The sequence below is a fragment of the Lonchura striata genome, chromosome 16 (genome assembly GCF_050655825.1).
Source record: "Lonchura striata isolate lonStrDom1 chromosome 16, ASM5065582v1, whole genome shotgun sequence".
Taxonomy (NCBI): domain Eukaryota; kingdom Metazoa; phylum Chordata; class Aves; order Passeriformes; family Estrildidae; genus Lonchura; species Lonchura striata.
The window spans coordinates 5359136-5381345 of NC_140718.1; the positions used below are offsets into that span (position 1 = coordinate 5359136).

The following is a 22210-nucleotide window of genomic DNA, read 5'->3' on the forward strand; positions in this document are numbered from 1 at the left end:
ATGTCCCCAAATCCCCCCCCATGTCCCCAATGTCCCCAATCCCCCCAAATGTCCCCAATCCCCTCAATATCCCCAAATCCCTCATGTCCCACTCATGTCCCCAATGTCCTCAATCCTTTCAATGTCCCCAAATCCCCTAAATGTCCCCGGTGTCCCCAATCCCTCAAATCCCCTCCGTGTCCCCAATGTCCCTGATGGTCCCAATCCCCCAAATGTCCCCAATGTCCCCAAATCCCCCCAAATGTCCCCAAATCCCCCCAAATGTCCCCAAATGCCCTCAATGTCTTCAATGTCCCCAATCCCCCAAATGTCCCCAAATCCGCCAAATGTCCCCAAATCACCTCAATGTCCTTGGTGTCCCAAATACCCCCGATGTCCCCAATCTCCGCAGTGTCCCCAAATCCCACAAATGTCCCCAAATCCCCTCAATGTCCCCAATCCCCCAAATGTCCCAAAATCACCTCAATGTCCCCAAATCCCCCCAATGTCCCCAAATCCTTCAAATGTCCCCAAATCACCTCAATGTCCCCAGTGTCCCCATGTCCCCAAATCCCCCCAATGTTCCCAAATGTCCCCAATCCCCTCAATGTCCCCAATCCCTTCAATGTCCCCAAATGTCCCCAAATCCCCTCAATGTCCCCAATCCCCCCAATGTCCCCAAATCCCCTCAATGTCCCCAAATCCCCTCAATGTCCCCAATGTCCCCAATCCCCCAAATCCCCCAAATGTCCCCAATCCCCTCAATGTCCCAAATCCCCCAAATCCCCTCAATGTCCCCAATCCCCCAAATGTCCCCAAATCCCCTCAATGTCCCCAATCCCCTCAATGTCCCCAAATCCCCTCCATGTCCCCAAATGTCCCCTCTGTCCCCAGGGCGACTCCGGGGGTCCCCTCACCTGCCAGCTGGGTGGCACCTGGCACCTGGCGGGCGTGGTCAGCTGGGGCGACGCCTGCGGGGTCCCCGTGTCCCCAAATGTCCCCAAATCCTCACAGTGTCCCCAATCCCCAAAAATGTCCCCAAATCCCCTCAATGTCCCCAATTCCCCAAATGTCCCCAAATCCCCTCCATGTCCCCAATGTCCCAAATCCCCTCAATGTCCCAAATCCCCTCAATGTCCCCAATCCCCCAAATGTCCCCGGTGTCCCCAATGTCCCCAAATCCCCTCAATGTCCCCAAATCCCCTCAATGTCCCCAAATCCCCCAAATGTCCCCAAATCACCTCAATGTCCCCAATCCCCTCAATGTCCCCAATCCCCCAAATCCCCCCAATGTCCCCAAATGTCCCCAAATGCCCACAGTGTCCCCAATCCTCAAAAATGTCCCAAAATCACCTCAATGTCCCCAAATCCCCCAAATGTCCCCAATCCCCCAAATGTCCCCAAATCCCCTCAATGTCCCCAATGTCCCCAATCCCCCAAATGTCCCCAAATCACCCCAATGTCCCATTGATGTCCCCAATCCCCCAAATCCCCTCAATGTCCCATTGATGTCCCCAATCCCCCAAATCCCCTCAATGTTCCCAAATGTCCCCTCTGTCCCCAGGGCGACTCCGGGGGTCCCCTCACCTGCCAGCTGGGTGGCACCTGGCACCTGGCGGGCGTGGTCAGCTGGGGCGACGCCTGCGGGGTCCCCGTGTCCCCAAATGTCCCCAAATGCCCACAGTGTCCCCAATCCCCAAAAATGTCCCAAAATCACCTCAATGTCCCCAAATCCCCCAAATGTCCCCAAATCCCCCAAATGTCCCCAAATCCCCTCAATGTCCCCGGTGTCCCCCATGTCCCCAAATCCCCCCAATGTTCCCAAATGTCCCCAATCCTCCAAATGTCCCCAATGTCCCCAAATGCCCACAGTGTCCCCAATCCCCAAAAATGTCCCAAAATCACCTCAATGTCCCCAATCCCCTCAATGTCCCCAATCCTATCAGTGTCCCCAATATCCCCCATCCCCTTAATGTCCCCAAATCCCATCAATGTCCCCAAATCCCCTCAGTGTCCCCAATGTCCCCAATCCCCCAATGTCCCCCTGATGCCCCCAATCCCCTCAATTTCCCCCATGTCCCCAAATCCCCTCAATGTCCCCAATCCCCCAAATGTCCCCAAATCACCCCAATGTTCCCAAATGTCCCCAAATCCCCACAGTGTCCCCAATCCCCAAAAATGTCCCAAAATCCCCTCAATGTCCCCAAATCCCCCAAATGTCCCCAATCCCTTCAATGTCCCCAAATCCCCTCAATGTCCCCAATGTCCCCAATCTCCTCAATGTCCCCAAATCCCCCAAATGTCCCCGGTGTCCCCAATGTCCCCAATCCCTTCAATGTCCCCAATGTCCCCAAATCCCCTCAATGTCCCCAATCCCCCAAATCCCCTCAGTGTCCCCAAATCCCTTCAATGTCCCCAATCCCCCCCAATGTCCCCAAATCCTCCAAATACCCCCAATCCCCCCCAATGTCCCCAAATGTCCCCAATCCCCCAAATCCCCTCAATGTCCCATTGATGTCCCCAATCCCCCCAATCCCCTCAGTGTCCCCAAATGTCCCCTCTGTCCCCAGGGCGACTCCGGGGGTCCCCTCACCTGCCAGCTGGGTGGCACCTGGCACCTGGCGGGCGTGGTCAGCTGGGGCGACGCCTGCGGGGTCCCCGGCCGCCCGGGGGTCTACACGGGGGTGTCCCCCCACCTCTCCTGGATCCTGTCCCTCGTCCCCGAGCTGGCCCCGGGCCACCCCCCCGATGTCCCCAACGATGTCCCCGAGGTCCCCGAGCCCCCCGGGGACCCCTGCGATTTCGGGGAGCCCCCCCCGGGCTGGCCGCGCCCGCTGGGTCCCCACCCGGCCGGGGACCCCGGGGGGACGGGGGCGGCAGCGGGGGGGACGCCGGGGCTGCTGCTGGGGGCGCTGCTGCTGCTGCTGCTTTTGGGGTGAAAAGGGCAAAAATCGGGGTCCTGGTTCTTGTTTTGGGGTGAAAAGGGCAAAAATTGGGGAAGTGGGCCTCGTTTTGGGGTGAAAACGGCAAAAATCGGGGTCCTGGTTCTTGTTTTGGGGTGAAAAGGGCAAAAATTGGGGAAGTGGGCCTCGTTTTGGGGTGAAAACGGCAAAAATCGGGGTCCTGTTGCTGCTTTTGGGGTGAAAAGGGTAAAAATCAGGGTCCTGTTGCTGCTTTTGGGGTGAAAAGGGCAAAAATCGGGGGCGTGGGCCTCATTCGGGGTGAAAAGGGTAAAAATTGGGGTCCTGGTTCTCGTTTTGGGGTGAAAAGGGTAAAAATTGGGGGCGTGGGCCTCGTTTCGGGGTGAAAAGGGTAAAAATTGGGGTCCTGGTCCTCGTTTTGGGGTGAAAAGGGTAAAAATTGGGGTCCTGGTTCTTATTTTGGGGTGAAAACGGCAAAAATCGGGGTCCTGTTGCTGCTTTTGGGGTGAAAACGGCAAAAATCGGGGGCGTGGGCCTCATTCAGGGTGAAAAGGGTAAAAATTGGGGTCCTGGTTCTTGTTTTGGGGTGAAAAGGGTAAAAATTGGGGTCCTGGTTCTTGTTTTGGGGTGAAAAGGGTAAAAATTGGGGTCCTGGTTCTTGTTTTGGGGTGAAAAGGGTAAAAATTGGGGTCCTGGTTCTTGTTTTGGGGTGAAAAGGGTAAAAATCGGGGGCGTGGGCCTCGTTTTGGGGTGAAAAGGGTAAAAATCGGGGTCGTGGGCCTCGTTTCGGGGTGAAAAGGGTAAAAATTGGGGTCCTGGTTCTTGTTTTGGGGTGAAAAGGGCAAAAATCGGGGGCGTGGGCCTCGTTTTGGGGTGAAAACAACAGATTTTGGGGTCCTGGTCCTCGTTTTGGGGTGAAAAGGGCAAAAATTTGGGGTGCTGCCCCTTGATTTGGGGTGAAAACGACAGATTTTGGGGTCCTGGTCCTTGTTTTGGGGTGAAAAGGGCAAAATTTGGGGGTTCTGGGTTGGGTTTTGGGGTGGAAATGCTGAAATTTGGGGTGGGGCCCCAAATTTAAACCCTGGGACCCCAAAAATGGGCAGAGACCCCCAAAAATGGAAGTGGGACCCCAAAATTGAGTCCTGGGAGCCCCAAAATTGCCAAAATCCCGAAATTTCCCAAAATAAAAACTCCAGAGTCGCCCGCTTGTCCTTTTCGTTCTTTATTTGGGGTGGGGGACCCCGAAATTTGGGAAATGAGGGGAGAAATGGGGACCTCCAAAAATTTGGGAAAGGCCAAAATTTGGCGGAAAAGCCCCAAAATTTTGGAAAATCCCAAAACTGGAGGAAAAATCCCAAAAATTTCAGGAGAACACCCAAAAAAATTAAATATGAGAGGAAAAACGCCAAAAATGTGAAGAAAAAACCCAAATTTTTTGGGAAAAAACCCCCAAAATTTTGGGAAAAAGCCCCAAAATTTTGGAAAATCCCAAAAGCGGAGGAAAAATCCCCAAAAATTTGGGTGAAAAAGGCCCAAAATTGGGCAAATTCCGGTGTCACTTCTTGGCCACCTTGGCCTGTTTGTGCTTCGGGGGGGCCCAGCGCAGGCAAATGGAGTCCACTGCAATTAACGGCATTAATTAGCATTAATTAGCGCTAATTAGCGCCCCCACCCACCTTCATTAATTCATTAAATTAATTAAACTCATTAATTAGCAAGGTGTCCCCAGAGCAAACCACTGAATGCAGATCACGAGGGAGAATGTCAATTTATGCTGATTAACTAATTACCATATGTTAATGAGCACCTTCCTTAACAAAACCTCATTAAGCTACCACTCATTAACACAAACTAATTAATTAAGCTCATTAATTACGGAACTAATTAATGAAATTCCTTAATTAGGGACAAAATCCTGGACCAAACCATTCAATGGAGATCATGGGGGGAATGTCCATTTATGCACATTCATTAATTACCATATGTTAATGAGCACCTTCCTTAACAAAACCTCACTAAACCACCACTCATTAACGCAAACTAATGAATTCCGGTCATTAATTATGGAACTAATTAATGAAATTTCTTAATTAGCGATGAAATCCTGGACCAAACCATTCATTGTTGGGGTGGGGGAATGTCCATTTATGCACATTCATTAATTATCATATGCTAACGAGCCCTTTCCTTAACAAAACCTCATTAAAGTACCACTCATTAATGTGAACTAATTAATTCCGGTCATTAATTATGGAACTAATTAATTAAACTCATTAATTAGCGACACATTCCTGGACCAAACCATTCAATGGAGATCATGGGGGGAATGTCCATTTATGCATGTTCATTAATTACCATATGTTAATGAGCACTTTCCTTAAGAAAACCTCACTAAATCACCACTCATTAACGCGAACTAATTAATTACGATCATTAATTATGGAACTAATTAATTAAACTCATTAATTAGCGAAGCATTCCTGGACCAAACCATTCAATGCAGATCACAGGGGGAGCATCCATTTATGCACCTTAACTAATTACCATATGTTAACGAGCACTTTCCTTAACAAAACCTCACTAAACCACCACTCATTAACGCAAACCAATTAATTCTGGTGATAATTAGGGAACTAATCAATTAAACTCATTAATTAGGGACCAAACCACTCCCAGCAAAGAGCTGGGGGGTGGGGAACACAAACCTCCCTCCAGCACTAATTACAACCCCGATCCCCACTCGGGGGCTTAACGAGGGCGCTAATTAAGGCCGGATAATTAGGGCGGGCGCTAATTAGCGCTAATTACTGACCGGTGATGGGTGGCTTCTTGTACTGGGCGCTCTTGAGGTGCTCCTCGACGAGGCGCGGCGTGACGCAGATGACGTGCTGCCCCTTCCAGTACTTGACCATGTTGAGGGACTGCAGCGTGCTGATGATGTCGGTCTGGGTGATGCTGGTCATCTGGCTGGAGAGTGACCAGAGTGACCACAGTGACCACTGAGTGACCACTGAGTGACCACTGACCTGTGGGAGTGACCACTGAGTGACCACAGTGACCACTGAGTGACCAGAGTGACCACTGAGTGACCAGAGTGACCACCAAGCCCATGGCACTGAGCCCTGGCATTGCTGATCCCAGTGGTCACTGTCAATGGTCAATGGGATCGGTCTGGGTGATGCTGGTCATCTGGCTGGACATTGAGTGACCACTGAGTGACCACTGAGTGACCAGAGTGACCACTGACCCATAGGAGTGACCACTGAGTGACCACTGACCCATAGGAGTGAGCATTGACCCATGGGAGCGGTCACTGTCAATGGTCACAGGGGCTGATGATGTCGGTCTGGGTGATGCTGGTCATCTGGCTGGAGAGTGACCAGAGTGACCAGAGTGACCACTGAGTGACCAGAGTGACCACTGAGTGACCACTGAGTGACCAGAGTGACCACTGACCCATAGGAGTGACCACTCAGTGACCAGAGTGACCACTGACCCCATGGCACTGAGCCCTGGCATTGCTGATCCCAGTGGTCACTGTCAATGGTCAATGGGATCGGTCTGGGTGATGCTGGTCATCTGGCTGGACATTGAGTGACCACTGAGTGACCAGAGTGACCACTGAGTGACCAGAGTGACCACTGACCCATGGGAGTGACCACTGAGTGACCACTGACCCATGGGAGTGACCACTGACCAATGAGTGACCAATGAGTGACCCTGAGTGACCACTGAGTGACCACTGACCCATAGGACCCACTGGTTTATACTGGTTTAATGGATTTCAATGGGGATTTTTGGGCTCATACTGGTTTATACTGGTCCATACTGGTTTATACTGGTTTGAACTGGTCCTACCTGAGGTCCTTGATGGACAGGGTCCCCCGGAAGTCCCGGAGGATCTCCAGCAGCACCCAGGACCAGTAGGACCCACTGGTCTATACTGGTTTATACTGGTTTAATGGATTTCAATGGGGATTTTTGGGCTCATACTGGTTTATACTGGTCCATACTGGTTTATACTGGTTTATACTGGTCCATACTGGTTTGAACTGGTCCTACCTGAGGTCCTTGATGGACAGGGTCCCCTGGAAGTCCTGGAGGACCAGTAGGACCCACTGGTCTATACTGGTTTATACTGGTTTATACTGGTTTAATGGATTTCAATGGGGATTTTTGGGCTCATACTGGTTTATACTGGTCCATACTGGTTTATACTGGTTTTTACTGGTCCTACCTGAGGTCCTTGATGGACAGGGTCCCCCGGAAGTCCCGGAGGATCTCCAGCAGCACCCAGGACCAGTAGGACCCACTGGTTTATACTGGTTTATACTGGTTTAATGGATTTCAATGGGGATTTTTGGGCTCATACTGGTTTATACTGGTCCATACTGGTTTTTACTGGTCCTACCTGAGGTCCTTGATGGACAGGGTCCCCCGGAAGTCCCGGAGGATCTCCAGCAGCACCCAGGACCAGTAGCTGCGGTAGCTGAGCTTGCCCAGGTCCGAGAGCGGCTTCTCCGGGGAGCCCACGGTGCTCTCCAGCTTGGAGAGCTCGTAGCCTGGGGAGGAGCCAAAATCGGGGAAATTTCACCCAAAATTTGGACAGAGAAGGGAAAAAAGGTCAAATCCCAGCCAAAATCTGGTCAAAAACGCAAAAAACCCCGTTGAATTACGGCCAAAATTGGCCAAAATCCACCCAAAATCCATCGAAAATAGCAAAACAAAAACCCCAACAAAATCCATCCAAAATTCACCCGAAATCTGGGAGATTTCACCCAAAATTTGGACGGAGAAGGGAAAAAATGTCAAATCCCAGCCAAACTCTGGTGAAAAATGGAAAAAACCCTGTTGAATTACGGCCAAAATTGGCCAAAATCCACCCAAAATCCACCGAAAATAACAAAAAAACCCCATCAAAATCCAACCAAAATTCATCAAATTCCACCCAAAATCGGAGAAATTTGACTCAAAATTTGGGCTGGGAAGGGAAAAATGTCAAATTCCAGCCAAAATCTGGTCAAAAACGCAAAAAACACCATTGAATTATGGCCAAAATTGGCCAAAATCCACCCAAAATCAGCAAAAAAGCCCCATCAAAATCCAACCAAAATTCATCAATTTTTGCCCAAAATCCACCCAAAATCAGGGAAATTTCACCCAAAATTCAGGCTGAGAACGGAAAAAATGTCAAATCCCAGCCAAATTCACCCAAAATCAGGGAAAATTCGCCCAAAATCAGGAAAATTCACCCGAAAATCAGCCCAAATTCACCAAAATCAGCCAAAATTCACCCAAAACCAATCCAAAAATTCCCATTTTTTTTAAACCCCCAAAATTCCCAATTTTTAAATCAGAACCTCCCAAAAATTCCCTTTTTTTTTTTTTCAAAAACCCCCCAAAATTCCCAAATTTTTAGATAGGATCCCTCCCAAAATTCCCAATTTTTTGGGGAACCTCTCCCGAAATTCCCAATTTTTTTTTTTCCTGAACCCTCCAAAATTCCTTTTTTTTTTCTCTTCTACATCCAAAAATTCCCAAATTTTTTTGGGAACCCTCCAAAATTCCCTTTTTTTTTTTTCCTTTCCTAAATCCTAAAAATTCCCAAATTTTTTTAACCAAAACCCCCCAAAATCACAATTTTTTTTTTATCATAACCCCCCTCAAAATTCCCAATTTTTTTTCAGAATCCCCAAAAAATCCCGTTTTTTTTTTTTCCCAAAACCCCCCAAAATTCCCAAATTTTTTCTGGAACCTCCCAAAAATTCCCAATTTTTTTCCTGAACCCCCCAATTTCCCCTTTTTTTTTTCCTTTCCTAAATCCCCAAAATTCCCCATTTTTTTCACCAGAACCCCCAAAAATCCCAAATATTTTTTTTCCAAAACCCCCCAAAATTCCCAAATTTTTTTCCGGAACCTCCCAAAAATTCAAAAAAATTCCCCAATTTTTTTCTGAACCCTCCAAAATTCCCTTTTTTTTACTCTTCTACACCCAAAAATTCCCATTTTTTTCATCATAACCCCCCAAAAATCCCAATTTTTTTTTTTCCAAAACCCCCCAAAATTCCTAAAAATTCCCAAAAATTCCCAAAATTCCCCAAAAATTCCCGAATTTCCTACTGAAGGCGATGAGGAATTTCCCGTAGCCGCGGCGCTGGTACGGGGGCAGGGTCAGGATGCAGGCCACGTTGTTCCCGTCCGGAGACTCCTTTTCCTGCAAAAAACGGGAATTTTGGGCAAATCCCAAAAAATTCCGGAATTTTGGGGCCGGTTTTGGGAGGTTTGGGGTTGAAAATGGGGAAAAAATTCGGAATTTTGGGCATTTTTTGGCCATTTTTTGGGGATTTTTTTTGTCAATTAGAGAATAAAATTGGAATTCTTAATTTTTTTCCTAAAAAAATTCCGGAATTTTGGGCAAATCCCGAAAAATTCCAGAATTTTGGGGCCGGTTTTGGGTTGAAAACGGGGAAAAAATTCCAATTTTTGGGCATTTTTGGTGATTTTTTTGGAATTTTTGGAACATTTACAGAACAAAATTGGCATTCTTTATTTTTTTTCCTTTAAAAATTTGGGAATTTTGGGCAAATCCCAAAAAATTCCGGAATTTTGGGGCCGGTTTTGGGTGGAAAATGGGGAAAAATTCGGAATTTTGGGCATTTTTTGACATTTTTTAGGATTTTTTTGGATTTTTTTGTCAATTAGAGAATAAAATTGGAATTCTTTATTTTTTTCCTAAAAAAATTTGGGAATTTTGGGCAAATCCCAAAAAATTCCAGAATTTTGGGGCCGGTTTTGGGTGGAAAATGGGGAAAAATTCGGAATTTTGGGCATTTTTGGACATTTTTTAGGATCTTTTTGGATTTTTTTGTCAATTAGAGAATAAATTTTGAATTCTTTATTTTTTTTCCTTAAAAAATTTGGGAATTTTGGGCAAATCCCGAAAAATTCCGGAATTTTGGGGCCCTTTTTGGACGTTTTAGGGTTGAAAATGGGGAAAAAAATTCCAATTTTTGGGCTTTTTTTTTTTTGATTTCTTGGGCAATTGAAGAATAAAATTGGAATTCTTTATTTTTTTCCTTAAAAAATTTGGGAATTTTGGCAAATCCCAAAAAATTCCGGAATTTTGGGGCCGGTTTTGGGTAGAAAATGGGGAAAAATTCGGAATTTTGGGCATTTTTTGACATTTTTTAGGATTTTTTTGGATTTTTTTGTCAATTAGAGAATAAAATTGGAATTCTTTATTTTTTTCCTAAAAAAATTTGGGAATTTTGGGCAAATCCCAAAAAATTCCGGAATTTTGGGGCCGGTTTTGGGTTGAAAATGGGGAAAAATTCGGAATTTTGGGCATTTTTTGGCCATTTTTAGAATTTTTGGGGGAATTTTTGGGAAAATTGGAGAACAAAATTGGAATCCTTTATTTTTTTTCCTTAAAAAATTTGGGAATTTTGGGCAAATCCCGAAAAATTCCGGAGTTTTGGGGCCAGTTTTGGGTTGAAAATGGGGAAAAAATTCGGAATTTTTGGGCATTTTTGGGGACATTTAGTGGCCCCAGCTGTGCCAGGTGAGTGCCCAGGTGTGCCCAGGTGAGTGCCCAGGTGTGCCCAGGTGTGCCCAGGTGTGCCCAGGTGTGCCCAGGTGTGCCCAGGTGTGCCCAGGTGAGTGCCCAGGTGTGTTTTTACCCCCCAGGTGTGCCCAGGTGAGTGCCCAGGTACCCCAAAATGTGCCCAGGTGTGTTTTTAACCCCTCCAACCGCCCCCAGGTGTGCCCAGGTGTGCCCAGGTGCCCCCAAATGTGCTCAGGTGAGTGCCCAGGTGTGCCCAGGTGAGTTCCCAGCCATTCCCAGGTGTGCCAGGTGTGCCCAGGTGAGTTCCCAGGTGCCCTCAGGTGTGCCCAGGTGTGTTTTTACCCCCCCAGGTGTGCCCAGGTGAGTTCCCAGGTACCTCCCAGGTGTGCCCAGGTGCCCTCAGGTGTGCCCAGGTGTGCCCAGGTGAGTTCCCAGGTACCTCCCAGGTGTGCCCAGGTGTGTTTTGGGTGCGCCCAGGTGTGCCCAGGTGATCTCAGGTGTGCCCAGGTGAGTGCCCAGGTGCCCTCAGGTGTGCTTTTACCCCCCCAGGTGAGTGCCCAGGTGCCCCCGGGTGTGTTTTTAACCCCTCCAACCGCCCTCAGGTGTGCCCAGGTGTACCCAAAATATGCCCCCAGGTACCCCAGGTGTGCCAGGTGTGCCAGGTGTGCCAGGTGTGCCAGGTGTGCCAGGTGTGCCAGGTGTGCCCACCTTGGAGAAGTAGCCGACGATGTGGGCGCCCTGGTGGTCGACCTCGGTGAGCCCCAAATGTGCCCAGGTGAGTTCCCAGGTGTGCCCAGGTGTGTTTTTAACCCCTCCAACTGTGCCCAGGTGCCCCCAGGTGTGCCCAGGTGAGTTCCCAGCCATTCCCAGGTGAGTGCCCAGGTGTGCCCAGGTGTGTTTTTAACCCCTCCAACCGCCCCCAGGTGTGCCCAGGTGAGTTCCCAGCCATTCCCAGGTGTGCCAGGTGTGTTTTTACCCCCCCAGGTGTGCCCAGGTGCCCTCAGGTGTGCCCAGGTGAGTTCCCAGCCATTCCCAGGTGTGCCCAGGTGTGTTTTTACCCCCCCAGGTGTGCCCAGGTGAGTTCCCAGGTGACCCCAGGTGTGCCCAGGTGAGTGCCCAGGTGTGCCCAGGTGCCCTCAGGTGTGCCCAGGTGAGTTCCCAGCCATTCCCAGATGTTCCCAGGTGTGTTTTTAACCCCTCCAACCGCCCTCAGGTGTGGCCAGGTGAGTTCCCAGGTGACCCCGGGTACCCCCAGGAGTGCCCAGGTGTGTTTTTACCCCTCAGGTGTGCCCAGGTGAGTGCCCAGGTGTGCCCAGGTGCCCTCAGGTGTGCCCAGGTGTGCCCAGGTGAGTTCCCAGCCATTCCCAGGTGTGCCCAGGTGTGTTTTTAACCCCCCAGGTGTGCCCAGGTGAGTTCCCAGGTGACCCCAGGTGTGCCCAGGTACCCCAGGTGTGCCCAGGTGTGCCAGGTGTGCCCAGGTGAGTGCCCAGGTGTGCCCAGGTGCCCTCAGGTGTGCCCAGGTGAGTTCCCAGGTGACCCCAGGTGTGCCAGGTGTGCCCAGGTGAGTTCCCAGGTGACCCCAGGTGTGCCAGGTGTGCCCAGGTGAGTTCCCAGCCATTCCCAGGAGTGCCCAGGTGTGTTTTTACCCCCCCAGGTGTGTTTTGGGTGCCCCCAGGTGTGCCCAGGTGTGCCAGGTGTGCCCACCTTGGAGAAGTAGCCGACGATGTGGGCGCCCTGGCGGTCGACCTCGGTGAGCAGGTAGAAGACGAAGGGCTCCACGTCGAAGTAGAGCGTCTTGTGGTCCAGGAACAGCTTGGCCAGCAGGCACAGGTTCTGGCAATAGATCTGAGCGGGCACACCTGAGCACACCTGGGCACACCTGGGCACACCTGGGCACGGGTGGTGGGCACAGGTGGCCGAAAACCCCGAAAAAATCGCATTAAAATGGACCAAAATCCCATAAAGTGCCTCAAAAATGGTCAAAACCACCCCAAAATTTGGCAGGAATTTGGGGATTCTCTGGGTTTGGGTGCCCAGGTGAGGTTGGCACACCTGAGCACACCTGGGCACGCCTGGCACACCTGGCATGCCCAGGTGGCCAAAAATCCCAAAAAATCACAAAAAATATCAAAAAAATGGCAAAAAATCACAAAAAATGCCCAAAAAATGCCCAAAACCACCCAAAGTGCCCCAAATTCGGGGTGCCCAGGTGAGGCTGGCACACCTGGGGACGCCTGGCACACCTGGCATGGCCAGGTGGCCAAAAATTGTAAAAATTCACAAAAAATATCCAAAAAATATCCAAAAATCACAAAAAGAATTTAAAAAATGGCAAAGAATGGCAAAAAATGCCCAAAAAATGCCCAAAACCACCCAAAGTGCCCCAAATTTGGGGTGCCCAGGTGGGGCTGGCACACCTGGGCACACCTGGGCACACCTGGGTGCCCAAGTGTCCAAAAAAATCCCAAAAAAATGACCAAAAATCGCAAAAAAATCACTAAAAATCGCAAAAAATGCCCCAAAAATGCCCCAAACCGCCCCGAATTCGGGTTGCCCAGGTGTGCCAACCTCACCTGGGCACACCTGGGCACACCTGGGCACACCTGGGTGCCCAAGTGACCAAAAAAATCCCGAAAAAATGACCAAAAATCGCAAAAAAAATCACAAAAAATCCCAAAAAATGCCCCAAAAATGCCACAAACCGCCCCAAATTCGGGGTGCCCAGGTGTGCCAACCTCACCTGGGCACACCTGGGCACACCTGGGCACACCTGGCACACCTGGCAGCCCAAGTGACCAAAAATCCCCCAAAAAAAAGACAAAAAATGGCAAAAAAAATCCCAAAAAATGGCAAAAAATGCCCCAAAGCGCCCCGAATTCGGGGTGCCCAGGTGTGCCAACCTCACCTGGGCACACCTGGGCACACCTGGCACACCTGGGTGCCCAAGTGTCCAAAAAAATCCCAAAAAAATGACCAAAAATCGCAAAAAAATCACTAAAAATCGCAAAAAATGCCCCAAAAATGCCCCAAACCGCCTCGAATTCGGGGTGCCCAGGTGTGCCAACCTCACCTGGGCACACCTGGGCACACCTGGGCACTCACCTTGTGGTCCTTGCCGTCCACCTCGTAGACCGAGATGTTGCCCTTGCGGTAGATCTCGCGCCCGGGCGGCTGCCGCCACTGGCACTGCCCCTGCCAGGTGAGACACGGCTGCCAGGTGTGCCCAGGTGTGCCCAGGTGTGCCCAGGTACCCCCGGGTGTGCCCAAAATGTGCCCAGGAACCCCCCAGGTGTGCCCAGGTACCCCCAGGTGTGCCTAAAATGTGCCCAGCTGTGCCCAGGTGTGCCCAGGTACCCCCAGGTGTGCCCAGGTGTGCCTAAAATGTGCCCAGGTACCCCCAGGTGTGCCCAAAATGTGCCCAGGTGGCTCCCAGGTGTGCCCAGGTGTGTTTTTACCCCCCCCCAGGTGTGCCCAGAATGTGCCCAGGTCAGTGCCAGGTGTGCCCAGGTGTGTTTTTACCCCCCCCCAGGTGTGCCCAGGTACCCCCAGGTGTGCCCCAAATATTACCCAGGTACCCCCAGGTGTGCCCAGGTGTGCCCAAAATGTGCCCAGGTACCCCCCAGCTGTGCCCAGGTGTGTTTTTACCCCCCAGGTGTGCCCAGGTACCCCCCAAACCCCCCCAAATCCCCCAAAATCCCCCCAACCCCCCCCAAAATCCCCCCAAAATCCCCATTTTCCACCCGATTTCCACCGGGTTTTTTTTGTTCTTCCCCTCCCAGGTGTGCCCAGGTGTGCCCAGGTGTGTGCCAGCTGTGCCAGGTGTGCCCAGGTGTCCCCAGGTGTGTTTTTACCCCCCAGGTGTGCCCAGGTACCCCCCAAACCCCCCAAAATCCCCATTTTCCACCCGATTTCCACCGGGTTTTTTTTGTTCTTCCCCTCCCAGGTGTGCCCAGGTGTGCCCAGGTGTGCCCAGGTGTGTGCCCAGGTGTGCCCACCAGGTGCAGGCGGTAGCTCCTCTCGAACTTCATGTACTTGAGGCAGAACTCGCAGATCCAGAGCTTGGGCTGCTTGCCGTAGTCCTCGGGGAAGGGCGAGAAGTACCAGGCGTCGATCTCGTAGTGCCCGATGTGGATCTTGTCCACGTACTTCACCTTGGTGATCTGCCACGGGGCGGGGCGGGCACACCTGGGCACACCTGGGCACAGGTGGGCACCGAAATCCCGCGAAAACCCCGCGAAAAAAGCTCGAAAAACGGCCGAAATATGACCAAAAATGACCCAAAAATGATCAGAATTCCAGATTTTATCCAGGAATTCACCTTGGTGACCTGGCACTGGCAGGTGGCACACCTGGGCACACCTGGGCACAGGTGGGCACCGAAATCCCGCGAAAACCCCGCGAAAAAAGCTCAAAAAACAACTAAATTATGACAAAAAATGACCCAAAAACGACCCAAAAATGATCAGAATTCCGGATTTTATCCAGGAATTCACCTTGGTGACCTGGCACTGGCAGGTGGCACACCTGGGCACACCTGGGCACACCTGGAGTGCCCAAATTCCACAAAAATCCCATTTAAAATGACCCAAAAATGGCACAAAAACGACCAAAAATGACAAAAAATGGCCAGAAATTTCCAAAAATGGCCAAAATCCACCCAAAATTTGGGGATTCCCTGGGTTTGGGCACAGCTGGGCTGGCCCCGCCCCCCCAAAATCCAAGCCCCGCCCACTCACGGCCTCGTGCTCCTTCTCCAGCGCCGCCGTGGTCGGGTCCATCTCGGCGTAGGTCTGAAAACCAGTTTGGACCAGTTTGGACCAGTATGAACCCAAAAAACCCCATTGAAATCCACAGAAATCCATAGAAACCAGTATGGACCAGTATGAACCCAAAAAACCCCATTGAAATCCACAGAAATCCATAGAAACCAGTATGGACCAGTTTGGACCAGTATGGACCCAAAAATCCCCATCGAAATCCATAGAAATCCGTATAAACCAGTTTGGACCAGTTTGGACCAGTATGGACCCAAAAATCCCCATCGAAATCCATAGAAATCCATAGAAACCAGTATGGACCAGTTTGGACCAGTATGAACCCAAAAAACCCCATTGAAATCCACAGAAATCCATAGAAACCAGTATGGACCAGTATGGACCCAAAAAACACCATCAAAATCCACAGAAATCCATAGGAACCAGTATGGACCAGTTTGGACCAGTTCAGACCAGTATAAACCCAAAAAACCCCATTGAAATCCACAGAAATCCATAGAAACCAGTTTGGACCAGTTCAGACCAGTATAAACCCAAAAAACCCCATTGAAATCCACAGAAATCCATAGAAACCAGTTTGGACCAGTTTGGACCAGTATGGACCCAAAAATCCCCATAGAAATCCACAGAAATCCATAGAAACCAGTTTGGACCAGTTTGGACCAGTATAAACCCAAAAAAACCCATCGAAATCCACAGAAATCCGTATAAACCAGTTTGGACCAGTTTGGACCAGTATAAACCCAAAAATCCCCATTGAAATCCATAGAAATCCGTATAAACCAGTTTGGACCAGTTTGGACCAGTATGGACCCAAAAATCCCCATCGAAATCCATAGAAATCCGTATAAACCAGTTTGGACCAGTTTGGACCAGTATGGACCCAAAAATCCCCATCGAAATCCACAGAAATCCATAGAAACCAGTATGGACCAGTATGGACCCAAAAAACACCATCAAAATCCACAGAAATCCATAGGAACCAGTATGGACCAGTTTGGACCAGTTCAGACCAGTATAAACCCAAAAAACCCCATTGAAATCCACAGAAATCCATAGAAACCAGTTTGGACCAGTTCAGACCAGTATAAACCCAAAAAACCCCATTGAAATCCACAGAAATCCATAGAAACCAGTATGGACCAGTTTGGACCAGTATGAACCCAAAAAACCCCATTGAAATCCACAGAAATCCATAGAAACCAGTATGGACCAGTTTGGACCAGTATAAACCCTAAAAACCCCATTGAAATCCACAGAAATCCATAGAAACCAGTATGGACCAGTTTGGACCAGTTCGGACCAGTATAAACCCAAAAAACCCCATCGAAATCCACAGAAATCCTTAGAAACCAGTTTGGACCAGTTTGGACCAGTTTGGACCCAAAAAACACATCAAGATCTATAGAAACCAGTATGGACCAGTATAGACCAGTTTGGACCAGTATGGACCCAAAAAACCCATCAAAATCCATAGAAACCAGTATGGACCAGTATAAACCAGCATGGACCCAAAAATCCCTATAGAAATCCACAGAAACCAGTATGGACCAGTATAAACCAGTAAGGACCCAAAAATCCCCATAGAAATCCATAGAAACCAGTATGGACCAGTATAAACCAGTATGGACCCAAAAATCCCCATAGAAATCCATAGAAACCAGTATGGACCAGTATAAACCAGTATGGACCAGTATAACCCAGTTCTCTCCCAGTCCATCCCAGTGCCCTTTAACCCCATCCCAGTTTGTCCCAGTCCATCCCAGTCTGTCCCAGTATAAACCAGTATAACCCAGTTCCCTCCCAGTGCCCTTTAACTCCTTCCCAGTCCTTCCCAGTCCCTCCCAGTTCCCTCCCAGTTTGTCCCAGTCTATTCCAGTCCCTCCCAGTTAGTCCCAGTCCCTCCCAGTCCCTCCCAGTATATCCCAGTACCCCCTAACCCCATCCCAGTCCATCCCAGTGCCCTCCCAGTCCATCCCAGTGCCCTCCCAGTCCATCCCAGTCCATCCCAGTCCATCCCAGTGCCCTCCCAGTCCATCCCAGTGCCCTCCCAGTCCCCTCTAACCCCATCCCAGTCCCCTCTAACCCCATTTCAATCCCCTCTAACTCGCTCCAACTCGCTCCCAGTATATCCCAGTGCCTCCCAGTCCATCCCAGTACCCCCTAACCCCATCCCAGTCCATCCCAGTGCCCTCCCAGTCCATCCCAGTTTGTCCCAGTTCCATCCCAGTCCATCCCAGTGCCCTCCCAGTCCATCCCAGTCCCCTCTAACCCCATTTCAATCCCCTCTAACTCGCTCCAACTCGCTCCCAGTATATCCCAGTCCCTCCCAGTTAGTCCCAGTCCCTCCCAGTTTGTCCCAGTCCCTCCCAGTATATCCCAGTCCATCCCAGTACCCCTAACCCCATCCCAGTCCATCCCAGTCCATCCCAGTGCCCTCCCAGTCCATCCCAGTACCCCCTAACCCCATCCCAGTCCCCTCTAACCCCATTTGAATCCCCTCTAACTCACTCCAACTCGCTCCCAGTATATCCCAGTCCCTCCCAGTTTGTCCCAGTCCCTCCCAGTTTGTCCCAGTCCATCCCAGTACCCCCTAACCCCATCCCAGTGCATCCCAGTGCCCTCCCAGTCCATCCCAGTGCCCTCCCAATCCCCTCTAACCCCATTTCAATCCCCTCTAACTCACTCCAACTTGCTCCCAGTATACCCCAGTCCCTCCCAGTATATCCCAGTATATCCCAGTATATCCCAGTCCATCCCAGACCTTCTGGACGTGGTTGATCTCGTCGTGCTTGCGTTTCTGGTTGCGGGTGATCTTCCTCTCGGGCTCGGCCAGCTCGCCCAGGAAGGGCTCCGAGCTCTTCTGCGCCGCCTCCTTCAGGCTCTTGGACAGCGCCAGCCGGTTCCGGTCCACCCACTCGTCCAGGCGCCGGTTAACTGGGAGCACTGGGACTTACTGGGAGCACTGGGAGCCCGCCCAGTTCAGCCCAGTTCAGCCCGTCCATCCCAGAGCCATCAAATCCCCATTGGGTGCATTGAACTGGGAGCACTGGGAGCACTGGGAGCCATCCCCAGCCGGTTCCGGTCCACCCACTCGTCCAGCCGCCGGTTAACTGGGAGCACTGGGACTTACTGGGAGCACTGGGAGCCCGCCCAGTTCAGCCCAGTCCATCCCAGTTCACTCCGTCCATCCCTATGCCTCCAAAGCCCCATGGTGTGCATTGAACTGGGAGCACTGGGAGCCATCCCACTTCATCCCAGTGTGTCCCAATCACCCCAGTTTGGGGTTAACTGGGAGCACTGGGACTTACTGGGAGCACTGGGAGCCCGCCCAGTCCCTCCCAGTTCATCCCAGTTCACTCCGTCCATCCCAGAGCCATTAAATCCCCATGGTGTGCATTGAACTGGGAGCACTGGGAGCCATCCCAGTTCATCCCAGTGTGTCCCAATCCCCCCAGTTTGGGGTTAACTGGGAGCACTGGGCCTTACTGGGAGCACTGGGAGCCCTCCCAGTTCAGCCCAGTCCCTCCCAGTTCAGCCCATCCATCCCAGAGCCATTAAATCCCCATTGGGTGCATTGAACTGGGAGCACTGGGAGCCCTCCCAGTTCATCCCAGTCTCTCCCAGTTCCGTCCCAGTGGCTCCCAGTTCATTCTAGTAGGTCCCAGTTCCATCCCAGTTCCCTCCCAGTTTGTCCCAGTTCCATTCCAGTGGCTCCCAGTTCAGCCCAGTTTGTCCCAGTCCCTCCCAGTTCCATCCCAGTGCCTCCCAATCCCCTCCCAGTTTGTTCCAGTTCTGTCCCAGTGGCTCCCAGTTCATTCCCAGTCCCTCCCAGTTCCATTCCAGTGGCTCCCAGTTCGTCCCAGTGCCTCCCAGTTTCTTCCAGTCCCATTCCCAATCCCTTCCCAGTCCATCCCAGTTTGTCCCAGTTCATTCCAGCCCCTCCCAGTCCCATCCCAGTCCCTCCCAGTCCATCCCAGCCCCCTCCCAGTGCCTCCCAGTTTGTCCCAGTTTGCCCAGTTCACTCACAGCCCACGTAGTGCACGTAGAACTCCTCGCGCGCCTCCTGCTCGTTCAGGCGGGACTGGATCACCTCGGCCGAGTCTGGAACAAACTGGGATGAACTGGGATGAACTGGGAGGGACTGGGAGGAACTGGGAATGGGACTGGATCACCTCGGCTGAGTCTGGAACAAACTGGGATGAACTGGGAGGGACTGGGAGGGACTGGGAGGAACTGGGAATGGGACTGGATCACCTCGGCTGAGTCTGGGACAAACTGGGATGAACTGGGAGGGACTGGGAGGGACTGGGAGGAACTGGGAATGGGACTGGATCACCTCGGCTGAGTCTGGAACAAACTGGGATGAACTGGGATGAACTGGGAGGGACTGGGAGGAACTGGGAATGGGACTGGATCACCTCGGCCGAGTCTGGAACAAACTGGGATGAACTGGGATGAACTGGGAGGGACTGGGAGGAACTGGGAATGGGACTGGATCACCTCGGCTGAGTCTGGGACAAACTGGGATGAACTGGGAGGGACTGGGAGGGACTGGGACAAACTGGGAATGGGACTGGATCACCTCGGCTGAGTCTGGAATGAACTGGGATGAACTGGGATGAACTGGGAGGAACTGAGACAAACTGGGAATGGGACTGGATCACCTCGGCTGAGTCTGGGACAAACTGGGATGAACTGGGATGAACTGGGAGGGACTGGGACAGACTGGGAATTGGGCTGGAACAAACTGGGAGGGACTGGGACAAACTGGAACAAACTTCCCCTCCTTCCCATTCCCAGCACTCCCAGTATAAACCAGTATAACCCAGTATAACCCAGTATAATGCAGTACAACCCAGTACACCCCAGTATAAACCAGTACAAACCACTATAACCCAGTACAGACCAGTATACCCCAGTACAAACCAGTATGACCCAGTACACCCCAGAATAACCCAGTACAGACCAGTATACCCCAGTACAAACCAGTATGACCCAGTACACCCCAGAATAACCCAGTACAAACCAGTATAACCCAGTACAAACCATTCCCCCCCAGTACAACCCAGTCCCTCCCAGTACAAACCAGTACACCCCAGTATATCCCAGTACAAACCAGTATAACCCAGTACACCCCAATACAAACCAGTACACCTCAGTATAACCCAGTACAAACCAGTACACCCCAGTATAACCCAGTACACCCCAATATAAACCAGCACAAACCAGTACACCCCAGTACAAACCAGTATAACCCAGTACACCCCAGTACAAACCAGTATGACCCAGTACACCCCAGTACAAACCAGTATGACCCAGTACACCCCATTCCCCCCCATTCCCCCCCAGTATAACCCAGTACACCCCAGTACAAACCAGTATAACCCAGTATAACCCAGTACAAACCAGTACACCCCAGTATAACCCAGTATGACCCAGTACAAACCAGTATAACCCAGTACACCTCAGTATAGCCCAGTACAGCCCAGTATGACCCAGTACACCCCATTCCCCCATATTCCCCCCCAGTATAACCCAGTACACCCCAGTACAAACCAGTACACCCCAGTATAACCCAGTACACCCCAGTACAAACCAGTATGACCCAGTACACCCCATTCCCCCCCATTCCCCCCCAGTATAACCCAGTACACCCAAGTACAAACCAGTACAAACCAGTACACCCCAGTACACCCCAGTATAACCCAGTACACCCCAGTATAACCCAGTATGACCCAGTACACCCCAGTACAAACCAGTACACCCCAGTATAACCCAGTACACCCCAGTATAACCCAGTACAAACCAGTACACCCCAGTACAAACCAGTACACCCCAGTATAACCCAGTACACCCCAGTACAAAACAGTACACCCCAGTATAACCCAGTATGACCCAGTACACCCCAGTACAAACCAGTACACCCCAGTACACCCCAGTACACCCCAGTATAACCCAGTACACCCCAGTACAAACCAGTAGAACCCAGTACACCCCAGTATAACCCAGTACAACCCAGTACACCCCAGTACAAACCAGTACACCCCAGTATAACCCAGTACACCCCATTCCCCCCCCAGTATAACCCAGTACACCCCAGTATAACCCAGTACACCCCAGTACAAACCAGTAGAACCCAGTACACCCCAGTATAACCCAGTACACCCCATTCCCCCCCAGTATAACCCAGTACACCCCAGTATAACCCAGTACACCCCATTCCCCCCCAGTATAACCCAGTACACCCCATTCCCCCCCAGTATAACCCAGTACACCCAAGTACAAACCAGTACACCCCAGTACAAACCAGTATGACCCAGTACACCCCAGTACAAACCAGTAGAACCCAGTACACCCCACTCACGCCAGCTGCCGTCCGCCCTGCGGCACAGGTACGTCTCCCCGATCTCCACCGCCACCTCCGCGTCCCGCGCCGCTCCCGCCGGGCCCCTCCCGCCTCCGCCGCCGCTCCCGGCCCCGCTCCCGGCCCCGCTCCCGGCCCCGCTCCCGGAGCCGCCCCCGGGACCCTCCGGGGCCGCTCGGGGCCCGCCCGGGGCCGGCCCGGAGCCGCCCGGAGCCTCCGGGAGCGGGCCCGGCCCGGCCGCCGCCATCTTGGGGAGAGCCGGAAGTGAGGGCCGGAAGTGAGAGCCGGAAGTGAGGCGTTGCCAGGGGACGGAAAGGGCGGGAAAACGGTTGCTAGGGAGACCGAAAAGGGCGGGAAAACGGCTGCGGGGAGAAAAAAAACCACCCAATTTTTAAGTAAAAAAAACCCTATTTACCCCAAATTCCCTTTTTTACCCCAAAGTTCAATTTTTTTCACCTGAAAATTCCCAATTTCCTCCCAAAATTCCCATTTTTTCCCCCAGAAATTCTCATTTTTCTCCTCAAATTCCCAATTGCTATGGAGACCAAAAAAGGCGGGAAAACGGCTGTGGGGAGAAAAAAAATCCCAATTTTCAGGTAAAAAA

At 51.3% G+C, this 22210-nt stretch overlaps 2 protein-coding genes across 5 annotated transcripts in view; one reads left to right on the forward strand and one right to left on the reverse strand.

Annotated features, from left to right (window-relative positions):
- The window catches only part of LOC144247887 (serine protease 33), a 23498-nt gene extending 19283 nt beyond the window's left edge, over positions 1-4215 (forward strand). Inside the window, exon 6 of the mRNA XM_085593627.1 lies at positions 2550-4215. Within this exon, the coding sequence (XP_085449753.1) occupies positions 2550-2918 (369 nt within the window). The 3' untranslated portion in view covers positions 2919-4215. The remainder of the gene's footprint in view (positions 1-2549) is intronic.
- Positions 4107-21868, reverse strand: KAT8 (lysine acetyltransferase 8). 4 transcript variants are annotated; one of them, XM_077789541.2, is made up of 11 exons: positions 21607-21868; positions 19269-19343; positions 18004-18176; positions 15201-15254; positions 14460-14624; positions 13567-13656; positions 12169-12309; positions 9021-9114; positions 7312-7462; positions 5713-5867; positions 4107-4520 (listed from the first exon to the last, which is right to left on the reverse strand). In XM_077789541.2, exons 1-11 carry the CDS (start codon positions 21851-21853, stop codon positions 4456-4458), a joined length of 1410 nt encoding a protein of 469 aa, XP_077645667.1. In that variant the 5' UTR covers positions 21854-21868; the 3' UTR covers positions 4107-4455. The 4 variants fall into 4 exon arrangements, with proteins under 4 accessions (XP_077645667.1, XP_085449739.1, XP_085449740.1 ...); XM_085593613.1 differs by lacking the exon at positions 4107-4520 and having other exon boundaries at positions 5724-5926; XM_085593614.1 differs by lacking the exons at positions 4107-4520; positions 5713-5867 and adding an exon at positions 6202-6268.
- Positions 21869-22210: the final 342 nt, after the last annotated feature.